This window comes from Pecten maximus, chromosome 12, assembly GCF_902652985.1.
Source record: "Pecten maximus chromosome 12, xPecMax1.1, whole genome shotgun sequence".
Lineage (NCBI taxonomy): Eukaryota > Metazoa > Mollusca > Bivalvia > Pectinida > Pectinidae > Pecten > Pecten maximus.
In genome coordinates, this window is record NC_047026.1 from 23,668,208 (window position 1) to 23,687,691 (window position 19,484).

Consider the following 19,484-nt stretch of genomic DNA (forward strand, 5'->3'; position numbering starts at 1 on the left):
CTACTCTTTACACTATCATTCCCCATTCCAAAATAAAGGAACGCCTTCGTTATCTTGTAATGATAGCTTGGGTGCATATTACACAAAACATACGACTGGGGCTCATACAAATACTCCGAAGATGAAACCGTTAGATTTATTGAGTTTCTGATCGACAGCATTTTTGTTGAATGTGGTGACCAGATGTTATAACAGACTAATGACATACCAATTTTGTTTTCATACGAAGCTGAACTCATCAGTACGGACAACAAAACCTTTCAAAGCCCTTCAATTTAACCTAAAAGTATTCTGACGATGTGTTGTCTTTAACGATCATCTAAATAGTAAATTCAGTGATATTGTTCAAGCCTATACCTTTCTACAATTATGTAATATAACATAAGTAACTCAATTATAAGAATGTATACGTATACGTATTAACACTGATTCGATTTTGACCCTGAAATGCAGTTGCTGGTTATGAAAAATATCAAATAGATATTGCATAATCATAAGGCAACATTTCAAGCATCAAAGACACTATTAAGAACTTTGAGCATGCAAAAAGGCCGCTTTTAGGAAAAAATGTTCAACAGCTGAGTTCGAGATAAAAGATCATATTTCTGAAAAAAAACTCCATAGTTTAATTAGTTGTGTTGAAAACATCCTTCTTACTATGATACCAGTATCCAATAAGGTTTTTAATATTAACTGAAATGCCTCCATTAAGGCCATTTTTGTGTTAAAGTATTGAAAACCGCCTTTTGCATTTTAAGGTCAAGATATAATCAGTATCTATACGTATATAGTGTCAACTCAAATCAGACAAATGCCCCTATTGCGTGTTATAATCCCATGTAAACATAACGGCATGGCTATATTTCAGGTATGATCATTTGTGTGACTTATAATTGTAAAAAAAAGTAACACTACAGAAAAACCTGCAGCATCTCCAGCAAATTACTGATGCTTTTTTGAAACTTCATGTCCAGACAAACATTTTAGTATATCACATGACTATATTTGTACAGATTTGTTTTTTGTTTTGTTTTGTTTTTTTTATAATTGTTCGTTTTTACAATTCAACATTAAATCCCTATATAGATGATCCTTAATGATACAAATAACTGTGACATCCCGGATTTGACCTAGATTTGTATGGCGGGTGTCGCCGTGACCTAGATTTGTATGGCGGGTGTCGCCGTGACCTAGATTTGTATGGCGGGTGTCGCCCTGACCTAGATTTGTATGGTGGGTGTCGTCGTGACCTAGATTTGTATGGCGGTGTCGTCGTGACCTAGATTTGTATGACAGGTGTCGCCGTGACCTAGACTGGTATGGCGGGTGTCGTTGATGAAGCAGAAGACGCTTACTCTTCCGGAATACCAGGCCTTATTCTCCGTGTCCTTTTTCAGGAGTCTCCATGCACATATCTATTTTTGTATTTATTTTACCCGCGTTTAATCGATTATATTCGTAGTCGCCCAGTGCATATTCATATGTATCCACAAATGTATATATACATGTACGCGTTTACTGCAGAATGTTTAATACCTAGTTTCGACTGGGAGAACCGCGAAATATTCGCACCGTGAAATTATGTAACTATACAGTTTGAGGAGTCAGATGTCTCCATAACAGATTTTCTTTTCCATCGCCTGACCTTCAGTCAACACGAATTCTGTGCAACAAGTCAAAGTTATGTAGCCCAGGCGATGAAGGTGAACATTAAAAATGTGTTTCAAGCCGAATTCAAACTAAATACCGGTATTGCAATTTTTACACTTAATCGACGAAATGGCCTACTAACATTTACGTGATATTTTAACTGATCCGACATATTTTTAACACATTCGCACAACACAGGATTGACACATGGTTTGGGTGCATTATTTAAAATTGCCTACCATTTGTATCCTCAGTCATATTGGAGAACATACCGCTGTCTTCATGCCTTTGCCCTGACGAAGCCTGGTACTGTGTCTACAATACAGTAATCGCATAAGTGGGGTTTTGTACGGAGTTTAACTTCATCGTAACAGTCATATGAAAAAATAAGCAAATAGGAAATAAAGGAAAGGAAAAAAAGTGAGTATCGACATATTCCGAATATATACATAGACGTGTTACTGTTATGAAGTATTTAGTAGTGTACCACAGCATACCGAAGGGCTCTTCTAGAAACACTGATATGTTATATCTTGAAACGAAAGCAATACAACAGTGTGGCATTAACTGCTACGGGGACGTACACATCACTATTAGATATACAGTGGTTTATATATGTTTTCATTCTATGCAGCTATATCTTAGCCAGTATGTATCATACAAGAATGAGGTATGAAAAAAACCACTCGATCTTAATACAAAAATCAGCACTATTTCGGAAGAACGGAGACAAATGACGTTAGAACATCATCACTTCTCGTCCATTTTTCCATCGAAGACATTATCTTATACATTATCACTTTTAGGCCATTTTGCATGATGGCTTCACCAAAAATAATGTGAAACTATGAAGTTGTACCATGAATGCGCTGCTATTATTTCAACTACCTGAGTTGTGAGCGAGGGCCAGCCATAGAGCTTTGTCCACCGAATGTCGTTTTAAAAGAACTTTTGATTTGCTAAGTGGTCAAAGGTGATGCTATTAGGCCTGACGGTTTCTTTATGATGTGCGATGTTGTTTTTTTTTGTTTTTTTTTTTTACATATTTTCAATCGTATTTGGAAAAAGAGTATTATAGATAAGATTGTTCATAAATTATATCCGACACCAGTATACAGGCACTTTTTATATCTTACATCCGTGTACTTAAAAAAATCAATTACCCATCAACGATGTGAAACACGTACATATATATTTGACACAATTGCCCGTACCGTTACATGGTAAAGATACTCTGTTTTCTGTTAACTTTCGTGTTGTACTGAATCTTACCCGTGGTCTTAACTGATGTAGGTACTGTCTCAAATCGCCAAGTGGACAGTAATCCATTATAAGACAGATCTGTTCATTATTCTTTGTACAGCATCCAATAATGCTAACGATATTCTGATGATGTCCTAACTGTTTCATGGCTTCAATCTCCTTCAAAAGACTCCGCTTTTCAACAACGTCTGGATGATCTATAAAAATAACTTACAGTGATTTATTCTATCGAACAAAGACTTAGTTAGTATGTTTTACGGTTTGTCAGATGAAATTAATTCAACAGATCATCTGATCGAGTGAATGAGGAAAATCGCCTTCGGTAATAAACTATCCGAACTAATTACAGCAACACGTGGCATACCTTAAATATTTCTATATATATACTCTTGGGTGTAAATACATTATATGATTAAAAAGAAACTTGAAAATATATAAAGTGTTGTGTTCAGATAAAATGTATGAGTATAAAACCTTTCAACATCTTCACTGCCACGATGACTTTCTGTGCATCCTTTCCGTCTTTCCTAGGAATCACTAGCTCTGCCTTGACAACCTTTCCAAAAGCACCTTCTCCCAAAGAGTTTAAAAGCAGCAGCATCGAAAAGTCGACTTCATATTCATCCAGAATGATAGGAACATCAACCCCATTACTTGCATAGGAGTTGTCATAAAGTGGATTGGTTTCCTGTAATAGAAATAACATATCTAGCGTTCTATATATACATCACTTTGAAGAGTTTGCCCTACATGACCGACGTTTCAGGAGTCAATGAATAAAATTTTCCACGCGGTAATTAAATGTTTTGTCAAGTTAACCTTTTTGCACTAATTTTAGTGAGGAAATAGACGGAAAATATGTAACTATTTCATTACATAAGCAGCGCTGCTTTTCGAATTAGGAGTCTACATAGCCGAATTCATGATTAAGTTTACTTGAGGAAGTCATTACGTAAGGCGTCATCAATTAAGCCATGTCTAATATAGTTCATAGTGTAAGGTATCGTCAACTTGCAGATTAAACATGGATCATGTTCTCTATTGCCAAATCAAATCGCAAAAACTAAGGAAGAAAAATAAGGCCATCTGATCTTAGAAATACGTGGTATGCGGTATAGCCCCATGGTTAACATTGTAAATAATCTCCGGCATAGCCCAACGATCATGGTTGTAAATAATCTCTGGCATAGCCCTATAGTCATGATTGTAAATCATTATCATCCTCAGTATAATACCATGGTTTGGTTGTTATTCACCTCTAGCATAACCTCAAGGTCATGGCGGTTTATCATCTTCGGTATAATACCATGGCTTGGTTGTTAATCATCTTAAGGATAGCGAAATGGTTTGGTTGTTAATCACCTCAGGAAAACAACACGACCTGGGCGTTAATCACCTTCAGAATGGCAACATAACTTGCTTGTTAATCATCTCCAACATGGCAACATGGCGTAGTTTTAATCATCACCAGTTTGGCAACATAGCTTGGTTGGTAATCATCTCCAGCATGGCAGATTCAGATTTATTTGTTAAATTAATCGTATAATAATAACAAATATATATGTCACTACGTTAACGATGGATGGTTCTCCTGCAATTGTGAGTTTTGAGTGCTGTCAACTATCATGACACTGCTAATTGTATGTCAGCACTGTTTAATCGGATACTTAGTGTCAATTTCGTTTGATTTTGCATGTAAGGAGCAGTAAAACGACATGCGTCATATTGAACTGTCTGATCAAAATGCAATTAATAAATAATTATGTAATAAATATTCACATTTAAAAATACAGAAAACACAGTAATTATATAATTGAGAATTTATATAACCACGGACATGTTGTATCATGATATAACGTGCTGCGTTTACAAAAGCACTAGTGTTAAAGATAGGTCAAAACGGACAAAAAGGACGGAATATTTTCTACGTTATCCTATTTGACACCTGTAAAGTTGCATATCGTTAATTGGGACACCGATAGATAGATAAGAGTGAACGTCAATCATGACAGGTTGGCCGATACGGACTGTACTGATCAACAGGGAGCCCTGACAGGATACACCGTTAAGGTCTTGAATAATCAAGATGCTTAGTAAAGAGAGTAGTTTACAATGCACGGGTAGATGTATAGTCTGCGATGTAACTTGATATCAGTATCTCGTTTTCATCTATATGTATTAAGCAGTTTCTTGTGTGCATTTTTTTTTTATAAATGTAGAAACTATGTATGAAATTACCCTTTGTAAGTGTTTCTGCTGACAAGTATGAACACTTTTATCCCCTAATACGAGACGTGTACTGAAATATGAAAAATGGTGACCAGGTAGCTCAATTGGTAGATCATCCGGCTAGTGTTCGGAGGTCCCGGGTTCGAACCCCGGTCTGGCCGCTACATTTTCTCCTCTCCTGCTACACATTTATCTCAATGAAAATAAAATAAAACTTTGTTTAATCACATGATAGACAGCAAATATGACGGGATCTCCCGCTGAGTGGACAGCGTTGAGTTTGTTACATCACAGATCTAAGACACAGAAGCGTGGTGATCGCTGTCAGCTCACAGGTAAGATTTCCTAAACATTGCCATTTCTCTGAAACAAAAGACGCTATGGAGTTTGCACTTTTTCGACTTTTTGTTTTATGAAATGGTGTATTTTCAAAGTTAATATTGTAAATCATTCCGGGAACACTTTAACATGAATCATCACAAACTAGAAAATGTATATGTATGGAAGACATGACTGCTCCCGCTCCTAACAAACCTATGTTCAGATATGTAGGTGAAATCAATCCTACCTCACCACTGTATGTAGTTTCAGCACATAAATCGGCTGTGTGTTCCTCAAGGAAAGGGCATTGATTATGAACGAAACGGAACGGATGGACACAGTAACACTAAGCAATCTCCCAATAACATGTCGTGGACATAAAGTGTGGCTATGGGCCAAAAGGGTGGACGATAACCAAAATGTGATGTCGCCGTTAATGATCGACGAAAATCAAACGGAAAATGTCACTGTTAAGGCTCCATGTCAAACCTGACTAAAATGTGAAAGTCGCCGTTAATGGTCGATGTAAAAGCTGACTAAAAATATCATATCATCATAACAACATATATATTTAAAGAACTGCCAAAAACACTTAAAAAATCTTCAGTGATTTTTTTTACTTAAATAAATATATAACGTTTACATACGTTTTAAATTTTTTAGACATTCCTACCTCCGTTCTGCTGATCCGTTTAACACGTAATGGACGTTTCTTTCGATGGAGATAACGGAAAATGAGTATGGCAGCTGTTAGGATCAGTATCAACACAGCGACTGTAGAGCCAATAAATACTTTATTTTCTGAAAGTAAACAAACATTAAGAGTATGAAGGTCATATTCAGAAAAAAGTAATAAGCTAGTAACAATATTATCCTAATTGTTATCCTTATTGTTTTCCATTTTTGATCTTTATTTTTTTTTCTTATCGTTTTGCACTCAGAGTCAAAAGTTTCAGTTTTGAGGTTTACAGACATAACATGAAATACCCCTTTTCTAAATAGGCCAAATCGACTTAATATTATACATGGATAACGCATCTGTGCCAAACATTACAACTAATGTCAAGAACATACATTGATAGTTCACTGATTTTACAGAAGGGAAAGAAAAGATAAGTTACAGAAGGATTCCCTTACAGAGCCACTCTCTCACTCGCTCATACTCGTCATACAACCTAATAGATAAGAAAGAGCAATGGTAGAAAGAAAACATGTTGATCCATAGAGATGCAGGCTGTCCACTGACATCTTAACGTAAGAAACATAAAACTTAACATAAAGTGGTCGCATCGATACATTCACTCAGTTACATGAATTAATATTGTTATCCTTATTGTTGTCCGTATATTGTTTTACTTATTGTTACCTTCATTGTTATCCTTATTGTTGTCATTATTGTTATCCTTATTGTTATCTATATTGTTTTCCTTATCGTTATACTTATTGTTAGCCTTATTGTTATACTTATTGTTATCCTTATTGTTATCCTTATTGTTATCCTTATTGTTATCATTATTGTTATACTTATTGTTATACTTATTGTTACCTTTATTGTTACCTTTATTGTTATCCTGATTGTAAAACTTATGTTATCATTATCATTATACTTATCGTATTTTATTATCATTCTTATTGCCATACTTACTATTATACTTATTGTTATCATTATTGTCATCTTAATTATTATCTTTATTTTAATGCGTATTGTTCTCATAGGTATACTTATTGTTTGCGCGTTCTGACTACGAATATAAAGTAGAGAAGTAAAAAGTGCACAAATATTAATACTGATTGAGGTAATGATTGTTTTAGAGTGATTTTATGATACCAAAGGAATGTAGTGATGATCGATTAATTAAACGGATATTGAACAAAAAGCTATTTGAGATCAAAGATTTTATTGTTGATCGCTCCCTTGTTTAAAGTTTGTATTTCCTAGAATATTGGATTGTTAAAAACGGCAAAAGATGTAAAACAATCGTTAAGTATGAAGACCGCTCATATTGTTTAAACATGATAAGTAAGCCTATAGGTATAACCATTGTATTATCTCGTGGTAGAAAGATGACTTTAGCTATCGAGATCACTTGTGGTCTAATAACAATTTCTTTTATTACGATATCGTCATGACGAAATGGTTATCAGGTAATAACGAAAGCTTTATAAATGAACGTAGTTGTTTGTAACGAGACAGTTTATTTCATTATAACAGAACATCTATCATATTGTAATGAAACGTTTATTTTATTATAACAAAATACATATAACGTTGAAACTAGACAGTTTATTTTATTATAACATAATACATATAACGCTGTAACTAGACAGTTTATTTTATTATAACAGAAGACATACCACGTTGTAACCAGACAGTTAATTTTATTATACCAGAATACATACCACGTTGCGAAGCGGTTCATGATGATATTGCACTCCTTTTTTCTGATGTATATCTCCATAAAAAACCTTTATTCAAGTTAATCCTTCGTTTTAAATTGTTGTTGGCATGTGTCAGTGGTTTGTTTTGTTTTGTTTGTTTTTGTTTAACGTCCTATTAACAGCCAGGGTCATTATGTCAGTGCGCTATTGTCTCTAACAGAATGTATACTTATTGTTTTATTATGTTTAGAGTAATGAAGTTACAACAATCAACAAGATAGTTAAAGGGGAATATGGCTGCCCCTGTTCATACTGGTTTCAAATGCAATTAATTGTATACATTAAATGTTTATCACAGGCTGTCAGGAGATATCGGAAAGAAAGTGAGAACCCTCTCAGGATCTAGTCATAATTGGGTTGAAGCTGTGGCCATATTGTTCCATCAGAGGGGAAATATTGTGTAAAATGGAGATTAAAGTTTATATGAATAAAATGGTATGTGAAATTTGAATCTGTCTCTTTGTAGTGTTTTAATTAATTGTATACATACCAGACGTATCCAGAATCGTTGTCGATGTTGCGTTATTCAATTCGTCACTGTAGTGAACGGCACCTAGCGGGAAACACGAATGAGTTTTAGCCAGCACAACAATGGCAAACATTTAAGTTAGTGGCGTTGGGTTTTAATTGTTTGTCGGAGTCAATTATAAAAATAAAAAACGAATTTTCAGTGTATTTTTTAAATTTGAATTAATACAAAATAAAACATTCATATAATTAACATACGCATTGCATTTATTGCTGGAATTGCTACCCTCTATAATATAGGGGAGTGATGTGTGTGGAGATGGAACATCGTTAGAGGTATGAACTAGTTAAACCCCCGGAAAAATAAGGGGTTTGCTTTTGTCTCAAACTATAGTATGGCTAGTAATGCATAACCATTATTGCGAGTAAAAAGAGAGGGAATAAGGCAAATATAAACACCGTTTTAGCGTATCTTTCCACGTGAATGTCATAGTGCAGATAAATCTTTCCCGTTTCCAAAATGCGGACACCACAATATTATTTCCCTTTTCATCCTTCTTAACTTGTGTTCATAAAGTACGCTAAGTTACTCGTACATTACGACCTGGTGACAATAACCAGTTTTATTGCATTTTTGCCAGTGAGATATAGAAATTTGTCACACTAATAAAACTTATATTTTTACTGCAGCAATGAGCAGTGAAAATAAAAGTTTTGCAGTGAAAATATAAGTTTTTTGTTTTTGACCAATCAGAGAGAACCTTTGCATTGACCTCATTGAAACTTTCCGATTTTTCCAATCGAAACAAAGACGAAAATGCTTCAATTACGTTGATAAGTCCTTTCAAAATGGCGCCGTCAAGTTGACGTGGAGTAAAGTCACAAAGAGATGACGTCATGAATTATGTTAGTGATTCCCGCAATTTTTGACAGTATTAATTTTTCGATGATTTTAATTATGTTTTTAAGTATATCAAATGCAATAAAAAGAAAACTGAATGGTTTCCCGTTTAATATAACATATATTTCACTAGTATGACAGAATATCGATATTTTCACGAGTGCAATAAAAAGAAAATTGAATGGTTTCCCGTTTAATATATAACATAGAGTTCACGAGTATGACAGAATATCGATATTTTCACGAGTGAAAAATATCGTGATATTCTTTCATACGAGTGAAATAATTCAATTTTCTGTTTATTGCATTTTATATAGTAAAAAACAAAATTAAAATCATCGGAAAAGTAATAGTGTCAAAATGTGGGGGAATCAGTAATGACGTCATCTCTTTGTAACGTTACTCCACGTCAACTTGACGGCGCCATTTTGAAAGGACTGATCAGTGCAATTAAGCGCTTTCTGCTGTTATCGGAAAATCTGAACATGAAAAGCTAATGTCAAGTGAGTATTTTGTCAAAACTAGTCAGAATATTTCGGAAATACAGCAAAATAACAAATCTATCTATCTCCGCTTTGATTGGAAAAATCAATGAGGTGTTCAAAACGGAAAACTTATATTTTCACTGCTCATTGTGCAGTGAAAATATAAGTTATATCAATTTGATAAATTTCTATATTTCACTGGCAAAAATTCAATAAATCGGTATTCTGTCATACACGTGAAATATATGTTATATTAAACGGGAAACCATTCAATATCCTCTATATCTTCTTCAGAGTGGTAATAACTCGATTGGAATAACAAACGTGGGCCGGCAGTATCCATTAATATATCAGAGAGAAAGACGAGATACACATGAAAAATAAGTCGCCTCTTTCAACCATAGCATAGCGACGGCATATACCAACAGCTGCGACCTAACTACAGGGACTGTTTGTGGTATAAAGTCATAGAAAATATCCCTGAGTAGTAGAGACCTGTGATATCCAATTACGGACAATATGGATGATGCTGGTCACTTACCGAGGTCCACAAATATAGTGAAGGGGTCACTAGTTCCCCCGATAGAAGTGGCACGGATCTGGATCCGATATTTACTGCTCCAATGCATTTCCGGAATCACACAATTGGACAGATTCTGTGAATAAAGTTTGACCATATCACAAGGGATTCCGAAATTAACCGAACATGAAATTTTTTTTTCACTGAAAGACATAGAACAAAAATAAGTAAAATATTTCATAAATTGGTGGTATCTAAGTTAGCAACGCAGTTCATGGGTGTGTCTAGCAGTGAATTACTGACTGAATTCGAGCCCGACGGCTATGAATCTGAATCATTTTCAAGAAACTCTCACTAGACACGCGTGTAATTATAATTTTGTTTCTTCATTTTATTATAAAATAGCATCATCATTATTTACCAGAGATCTTCCTTCAAGGCAGGAAGTCTGCTATTTGCAGCGATTTAATTGGTTTGTTTTGGTATAAATGTGCGTTCTTCTAACACACGAAGGGGATTTAAGGAGGTTGTCCTCGAATGACAGAGTAGACGGCTTTATTAAGCCATTAAGTTGGAAATGTGGCGTTGTATGGCTATATCATTGCCAGTATATCTCTAACAATTCTACAGATATTGATCACAAAGCAACGACTAGAAAACAGTGCGAGCCGATGGTTAATATTATGGCATATTTCTGCCATCGAGTTACCGCCTTCCGACTTAAATATGTCGATATATTTCTTAGAAGATGCCGACATCATAAAAAATACATATGCCGACATAAACCGAAAGATATGTCAACTGTATTCTAATAAAAAAAAGACTAATTGATAGCAAAGTACTTGGGCACTTACATCATTGTGTCCAATTGTGTTGAACAACATTCACATTTTTTTAAAATAAATCATAGCACATTTCCCCATCGACCGACAATTTCCTGTACATCTCCCTTACCTGTACGTGGAAGTATATAAAAAAGGACACACGAGATTTTAGCACTTTTCATTATAAATTGAATGTTACAAACAGTTGGCAAACATGAAATTTAAGTGTTGATGCCTCGGAGGCGACTGAGAAAACTCAAAAATTTGTGTTAAACGAAATGTCAAAATCTGGATGGGGAGATGCAACAGTCTAATAATAGATCTCGCAGTTTTAAGGGGAAGGATAAACTTAGTACACGTACCGGAGGTAATGCTATGCTCCCCTTATCCGGGTCCACAAGTGGTCCCATATGTAACGGAATTTCTTTCGACCACTCCAGAATGTAGCCCGTCAGTTTGTTGTTCGGCCCGGCATGAGGCGGGGGTTCCCACGTAAACGTTGTGTTTCCTCTTTGCACGCCCTCAGTCATATACGGGATCTTTTCAATCGCTGAGATGTTTTGTGGCTCTTCTGGTTCTGTAGTAAGATTATTATTCGTAATAACAGATGCAGTTTATTATGTATACTTTTATTATGTTAAATTTGCTTTTAGATGGGTTAGTTGGGTTGGGGGTGTCACCTTACAGTTTTTTTGGTGAAATATTTTTTTGGGAAAAGTCGTATCTATATAAATTGAAGAAATTTCTATATCATCTCTTTAACTCGTTCGTTTGATTTCAGACTTAAAAATGAATCAAGCGCTATTATACCAACATATCACATAAGTTTAGATGGATATTTTGGCAAGTACGATATTTGGATTTTGCAAAACTGGACTTTCTCGTGCATTAGTTTCATTTTTTTTCCAAAAAACAAAAAACAACAAAAAACAACAAAACCCCCCCCAAAAAACCCAAACATTTACAACATATGCATGTATATTTATTTAATGAGTTGAAGACTTAAATACTAATGTGACAAGAGACACACGGACAGGTTGATACATATATCTTCTATACTTCCACGAATGCATCTACGTCAATTGCCATCATTAATGACAGTAATCCTGGATATATGGACACTTATCGTACTTGCGGGAATTTAAAGGCGCCACTGTTTGTATATCTGGATGATTGGATTAGGAACACGACATTTTACAGTGTACAATTAAATAACCTACCAAAATTATAACATACAGACATCGTGGCTCCAAGTTTGTTCTGTCATGCCGCCACGATGTGCCTTGATGCATGCGATGGCTTCACAATGTTTAACTTTAGGTTTATTGAGCCTGTATCAAACCCTATTTTAGTCAATTGTTACACGTCAGATATCAGTGACCTATGAATTTGCCCCCTGTGACCTTGAAGTGGATCAAGATGATTCCTTTTCAAGACTTGGTAGTAATTCATTTCAGCATGTATCGAAAACTTTTATGACCATGGGCTTCGTGTATGTCGAGAGGAATAAGTTAAAAGATTAAGCTCATTTTTCTTCTAGGACATTAAAATAAAGTGAATAGTCTTCATTTGAACAATCTTGGAAAGCCTTCCGCTCAGATAGCTCCTGGTCCTATATCATAATCATAAGTATATTGATTACTCAGAAGAAGTTATCACACATTTTGATAATTCAGTCCCTGTGACATTGAAAGTCGGTTAGTATGATTCGATTGGTCAAACTTTTCTTCATCCAAATATGCAATCGCCACAATAACACGTCCTTGGACCTTATGGTAATTAAGATGGGGTTACGTCTGTCTTCTGATCACACTAAATGGACGTTTTATGTCCTACCTTGGCTTTTTTATAGGGGCTTAACGTTATTGTTTACATCACTGCAAGGCCTAACTTTTCTATCTGCTTCCTAAATTACATGAGTAGGAAGTGGCGAATAAATTTGAGATTTTATCTATTGTCTTCTGTCTTTCTCCGGATATCTTCCTCGACAATGCCTCATTTATGCGAGTTCATATACTAAATTGGACAACCCGGTCCTCACAGACAGTTTTAAATGTGAACATGAAGTAAACAGCAGCAAATATCAATTATATAGACAGAACCCGTATCTTCATCACAGTGCGAAAGTTCAACTAAAAGCCAAGAGTGAGACAGTGTCAAGGGAGACATTAGGACTATTGTTTAGAAGGAAGAGAGCTTAAGTTAGTGGGTCTTTGTTCTGAAGTATTATTATGTAAAGGAAACAATGTGTTGGATAACGTAGGCCTGGTTTCCCTGGGGGTGGAGGGATGGGAACCAAAATGAATGTTAGATGGAATTATTTCTTCTGTAATGCTTGATAGGTTTTGGTCTAAAGCATTATTGGGTAAAAGACTAAAAACGCTATGTAAACGGAATGTCTTGTTCCCATTGTCAGCTCGTTAATATGAGTGATTTAGGAGAAGCCTTGTTCTTTTCCTGAAAATTCTGCAAGTTTATTTGCATTTATTTGTCATCTTTGCTGACTAAGCTATTGTATGGTCCTTAAACACATCTGTAATCGGCCTCGTTTAAACTTTATACCAAATTATCCCCAATCTGATGTTATAATCAAATATTTGTAAATTTATTAAATTATTTATTTCATTTTTTACTTTCAAGAAAATAATCTGAAATACTTGTTTAAATTGATTTGCTGAGGTTTGCAGATATGTCTCTGGTTTAGTCATGATATACTAATTCATTCATAGTTGGTTCAGACATTTTAATTCATATTTTTAAACTCGCCGACATGACTGTACTTGTGATAGAGTAGACTGTGCCGAGAGCCTATAATAATGTACCATATGACACCAAAGGTTCACTGACGGTGACGTTGATTAATGTAAATATGCAGATTTTGCATGAAATTAGATAAGTTTGTGATATCAAAGTAAACTAAAAAAATTAGGAATATACAGATGTACAACATATCTCATTTTTTATGTACTTTGCAGTTGTGGTAGATATGCTTCGTCGCATTGTTTTATTTTTAAGTAATAAAGGTAATTGATGTTTTGAAACAGGATAAATAGGACCGTTTAAAAAGGTAAGATTTTCTGACTAAAGGAAAGACTTAGAAGCTTAACGCCATTTCGCATCCTTCAACATTTACTTTCAAATCGCTACTAGTCGTGAAAGACTGATTTGATATTGATCAAATTTGGTCTGGCGCATCTTTGAGTGAAGGAGATAAATGTTACATAACTAGAGAGTGTTGATCCTCTCGTAGAGGAGGCATGGGGCGCACAGGAAAGTTAGAGATAACTCTTTTCAAGTCCTGCTAAAACGGTCTGATTGATACTTGGGCAGTATTCTTTTGAATGAGACTAAAGGTGCCAAACATCGGAAGTAAAGGGACGATTTAAAGATTCTTTAAATGACTCGACCTATTTATGATTAAGATTTAGTCTGAAGTATTATTCGGTGTTGTCAACTTCCTCATGGGGTGGATGGATAGGGCCCAATTCAGGAAAAGGAGTGCCATTTTGTATAGAGCAAGGAATTATATAATTTGGTCCGGATCATTATTGCTAAAGAAGACTCAACGGAGATTCTGAGTCACCAGGAGGGGTCGCTGGGGGAAATCGTCTTTAATGTAGAACTAGCCAGATAAGTGCTCTTGGCCCTATGGACCTCTTGTTCAGTTTATAACTTGTCCTTTAACAATATTTCCCGTTCTCTCTCTATGACATTTATATGAGAAGTATAGTATAATTCTAGATACAGTGACGATGTCTTCCTAGTATGATTATTAATGGAGATGTAAACGATGTGTACATGTATTATGTTATGCTAACACGTTGTGTCAGATTTGATAGCCAGCATTTGTTCCCGTCGTAAATAAAAACACTGTTGTATAAACAGGTCGTTGATCTTTATATACACTATATATAGCGATAACTAAAACCGTTTAGCAGGCATTCAAGTATACCCACAACAGCACAAATCATTGTTGTCGTTCATTGATAAACAATGGCTATTGTGTCTAGTTTTGGTATCTATAAATAACATGAATATAGTATTTAATATCATTAATTAATACACTAAGGTCGATGGTCAGGTTTAATAAGGTATATATCAGTGACACACTAATTATCTCTCAAAGCCGCTTAATGCCATCGACGTCAGAAAATAAGGTTTAAAATTATGGTTCTATGGAGACAATACCAGGAATATTGGTTTGGTTTGGTTTATTTAGTTTAAGGTCCTATTAACAGCTAAGGTCATTTAAGGACGGCCTCCCGTGCGTGCGACATGCATGCGTGTGGTGAGTGCGTATGTGTGTTTTGGGAGGCAGCGGTATGTTCGTGTTAAGTCTCCTTGTGATAGGCCGGAACTTTTGCCGATTTATAGTGCTACCTCACTGAAGCATACTGCCGAGACACCCAGCAGCACACCCCACCCGGTCACATTATACTGACAACCGGGCGAACCAGTCGTCCCACTCCTTATATGCTGAGCGCTAAGCAGGAGTAGCAACTACCACTTTTAAAGACTCTGGTATGTCTCGGCCAGGGGACAGAACCCAAAGCCTTCCTCACAGGGACGAACGCTCAACTAATGGCCAAATTTGAGGCATTGTCAATGGAGACATTAGGAAGATCATACAATGGGGGCAGCGGTACTCATTTCGAAGGTCCCACGCATAAATATAGGATCTTAATACATTTGCTTTTCATATGATAATTATGAAACGATTATAAAGCAGTTTTTATTGTTGTGACTCTTGGTGCGCACACATTCATAGAGTTTCATTGAAATCTCATCTATAGTGAAAACAGGGAATGATCAACGAAACAGCATAATAGTCATGAAAAGTAAAAACAGGACAGGAACACATGACATGACGAGGCATCGAAGCTCAGCAACGTAGTGTGAAATTAGGTATAGGATGCCAAAAAACCGGAAACATAGAGTTTTACGTGATATCTTCTTTAAATTCATGTTGCTAGATCCAAGACCATATTTCGTCCAATAAATCATCTGGTACTGATGTAGTCATTCGGTCGTCGTGCCATAACACATATCAAACAGCTAAACAACACTACCTGGTATTCTGGTACTTGTATCTGGACATATATCGTCAATTAATGAGCATTAAAATATTAAATCCTATTTATATGTTTATTCAATTCTAACATATGATAACACGTGTAGATAATCAGGATTTAATAAATTCATTAATGAAATCAAGAGTATTTTGACGAACAGAACAGAGGAAAAGTATGTCTCTGTTATTGTGGGAAATGTTAATTCATTTTGTACTTTTGTATGTATCTTGAAAAAGAATATGTTTAAGGCATTCATTTCATTAACTGGAAAATATTTGAATTTTATACTACTGCTTTTGTTGAATATAGAAAATCAAAATGGCTAAAAGCAAAAGTCCCATTGATGGAAGTGTTTGAAGCGAGGAAGTTTTTTTTTCAATGGAATTTTAGCAAACATGTGCTATTTTGAGATAGAGCCGATATTGATCTTTTGTGGTTCTATCCTTTTGAGATGCGCTTTATCACATAACCCAGATATCTGATATTTTGACAGGTTTTAAATCAAATTGTGGAGGACAAAATAAAATGGAGGCGGTCATTTTTATGGTATTTTCGTAACGTCATTGTCCATGACGTCACAATCAATTTCTGACAGACCTCTGTCAATGTAAAGCAACCCAGAGTAAATTACACTAGTGAAAAATACCAAAATATTTTATAAGCGCATTCAACGAATAAAGGGAGGATTACGTGATAAAGAAATACAATTAAAACCAAACATTAATAAACAAACAAACATGCTAAATGTCATCCAATCTCGCACATTTAATGCTTCATTTGAAATTGATGAGGGACAAATACATAACACGACGACTTACTACAGACTGTGTAATTGAAGTTGGTAGCGTTCAGGCACTGTAATGTTTGAAAGGACATCTTGGTGACCTTACTGCCGCCGGTAAACAATGGCGTGGGAAAACTGTATATGCTTACAGTGTAGTTGCAGTCAAACTGGAGTCGATTCATCCAATATACGAAGGCAGGAGGAGTCTAAAATATCAAGATTGTATTCGAATCATGTTTCCAATCGTCATAATGCAGAATGTATGACAATGTGGTCTAGCATCCAACTATAGATAGTGTATTGCATCTATATTTCCATGAAATTCTGGTTTATTTACAATGATATCTAATTTTATTTCACAGAACTGAACGCATAAAAAATCAATTGTTTCAACAGCAGTAATTGTCGTTTAAAACAATATACGGAGTTTACAATTAGCACAATCAATATTTAACGAACTGCTTTCAACGAAAAAAGCGCTTAAATGAGTTAACCGCTAAATATATATATCAGTAAGTACATCATCACGCGTGTCTTACTCATACGGTTAACACAGTTTCATCATGTTTTATATATAGGTCCATGGAAATATGTTTTGTACTATATTGCGCTATTACGTAGTTACTGATTGATACAGGTATGACAAACCCTCTTAAATCAGCAAATCGGTTGGAATATACATAATAATTAATATACTTAACTGACATCCTATTTGCAAATTCAACTTTCAAGACAAGCTCTTAACTTCAACACACCAGGGACAATTTTCATCACTATTCCTTAACTTAAACATTTCCATAAAACGTAACGTATTCCTATGGAAAATTGTAACCTAAGAAATTTCCTTACAATAAGAAAGGCTGATGAAACCGGGGCTAGATCGATTATCTCCCGCCCCATCGATAATCTGAAATGATTACTGTAAACCAATTTATTTTCACGTGCGATTAATTCTCGCCAATTTCGCGGGCGATCAAAATATAGTTAAAAGTAATCGCTACGAAACAGATTTATCACAGATACAGTAGGCCTTTTATGACTGCATATCTCGAAATTAAATTGCTGCGAAAAAGTCGTTCTACATGAAAACGCGAAAAAATGTCGCAAAAATAATTTGGTATAGAGTATATTAATGTTTTTTTTTGTACTTTTCAAGCTAATTGATTTATTAACTACACCCATTAATGATTTTCTAACAAGAATTACTTTCAACACTTGGAAAAAATACATCAATTAATGATTTTGTTTTACAGCTCATCAATTGTAGCAGTTTAATTCAGTAACAAACTAAATGGGTAAATTATGATTTACAAAAAATCAATGTTCAAGTGAAACAAAGACGTTAACAAAGGTAAATGGCATAATGGAAAACAATTAGTTCTAAAATGAATTGTTTGTTGTAAAGATCAATTGACTGTACGTGCACACATAAATGACAGAATCATTATCAAATATCGATATTCTACACTTCTGAATACTGATTGGTCATATACATAGCTAGTCGTCGTCCCATACATATCAAGGAGTCGGGATCGTCTTTTCATGCAATACAAGAATTCAGAATATGCTTTGGAATTATACTGATGGTTCATCAAATATATGTGTCCAGAGTCAAACAGAATTTTAGGCGCGACTGCTATTAATAATACAACAGTGACGTACGAAGTGCGTATTGAAAGGAAACGGAAAGGAGTTGGTGACGAAGTCAATCGTAACATCTCGACAAATTCCGGAATCAAGGATCGAATGTACGCAACATGTATGTCGTGTTTGCTATAGTTTTGTGAAGTGAGTCAATCCGATGTGTATCGATAGAAAAGATGACAACGCTTACCGAAAATTGTTTGATGTTTTAACAAAATTCAAATTGCTAGCTGAGACTTGCGGGGTTTCCCTTTAGCCTATGGTAGGTCGTCCACCTAGAGGGGAAGATATGTCCACATATCCATGTTTGAAAATGTGCTATTTTGTTTACATTTGAAACGAAAAGGATGTGAAAGTGTGCCGACATACATTTGATATTTGATTCCGAGAATTGACGGAATGGGCCAAGATGTTGTGATTTGTGCAAAGTGCTTACAGAGAGAAACTGAAAAAGCGTTAGCCAGTAATCTAAAGCAATATGTATCACAATGAACAATTTACTAATGAACAACTATGGACTACAGGAACGAACGCATTTGATTTTCAATACACTGAATGAGTGAGTTGACATCTTTGTTAGCTAACATGTAAAGGTCTCTGTCTTTTAATGACAATAACAAATCCTATTTAGGCAAACCCGTTACACTGTATTTAACTAGAACATTTCAAATAATTCACGCTCCCATAGCCAATGCTTGTTGTAATTATAAGAGATTTATGTCCTAACAACAACAAGGTCCATGTAAAGAGAGGTATCTAGGGAAACACTAGTAAACACAGAAACGACAGCCACGTTTTATTGATTTACGGTTTATGACAGCTGGAATCATTTAAGGCCACACAAAACGAGAAAAAGACACTCAAATACACGAACAGGAAAGACG

General features: G+C 35.2%; 1 protein-coding gene across 2 annotated transcripts in view; it reads right to left on the reverse strand.

The window, feature by feature from the left end:
• LOC117339136 (tyrosine-protein kinase receptor TYRO3-like) overlaps positions 1-19,484 on the reverse strand; it is a 69,345-nt gene that overhangs the window by 5,908 nt on the left and 43,953 nt on the right. For both annotated transcript variants that reach the window (XM_033900549.1, XM_033900548.1), the window contains exons 10-17: positions 16,991-17,162; positions 11,463-11,677; positions 10,298-10,412; positions 8,393-8,455; positions 6,137-6,264; positions 3,388-3,601; positions 2,923-3,110; positions 1,890-1,965 (exon numbers count right to left, since the gene is read on the reverse strand). In XM_033900549.1, coding sequence (XP_033756440.1) covers positions 1,890-1,965; positions 2,923-3,110; positions 3,388-3,601; positions 6,137-6,264; positions 8,393-8,455; positions 10,298-10,412; positions 11,463-11,677; positions 16,991-17,162 — 1,171 coding nt within the window. The remainder of the gene's footprint in view (positions 1-1,889; positions 1,966-2,922; positions 3,111-3,387; positions 3,602-6,136; positions 6,265-8,392; positions 8,456-10,297; positions 10,413-11,462; positions 11,678-16,990; positions 17,163-19,484) is intronic.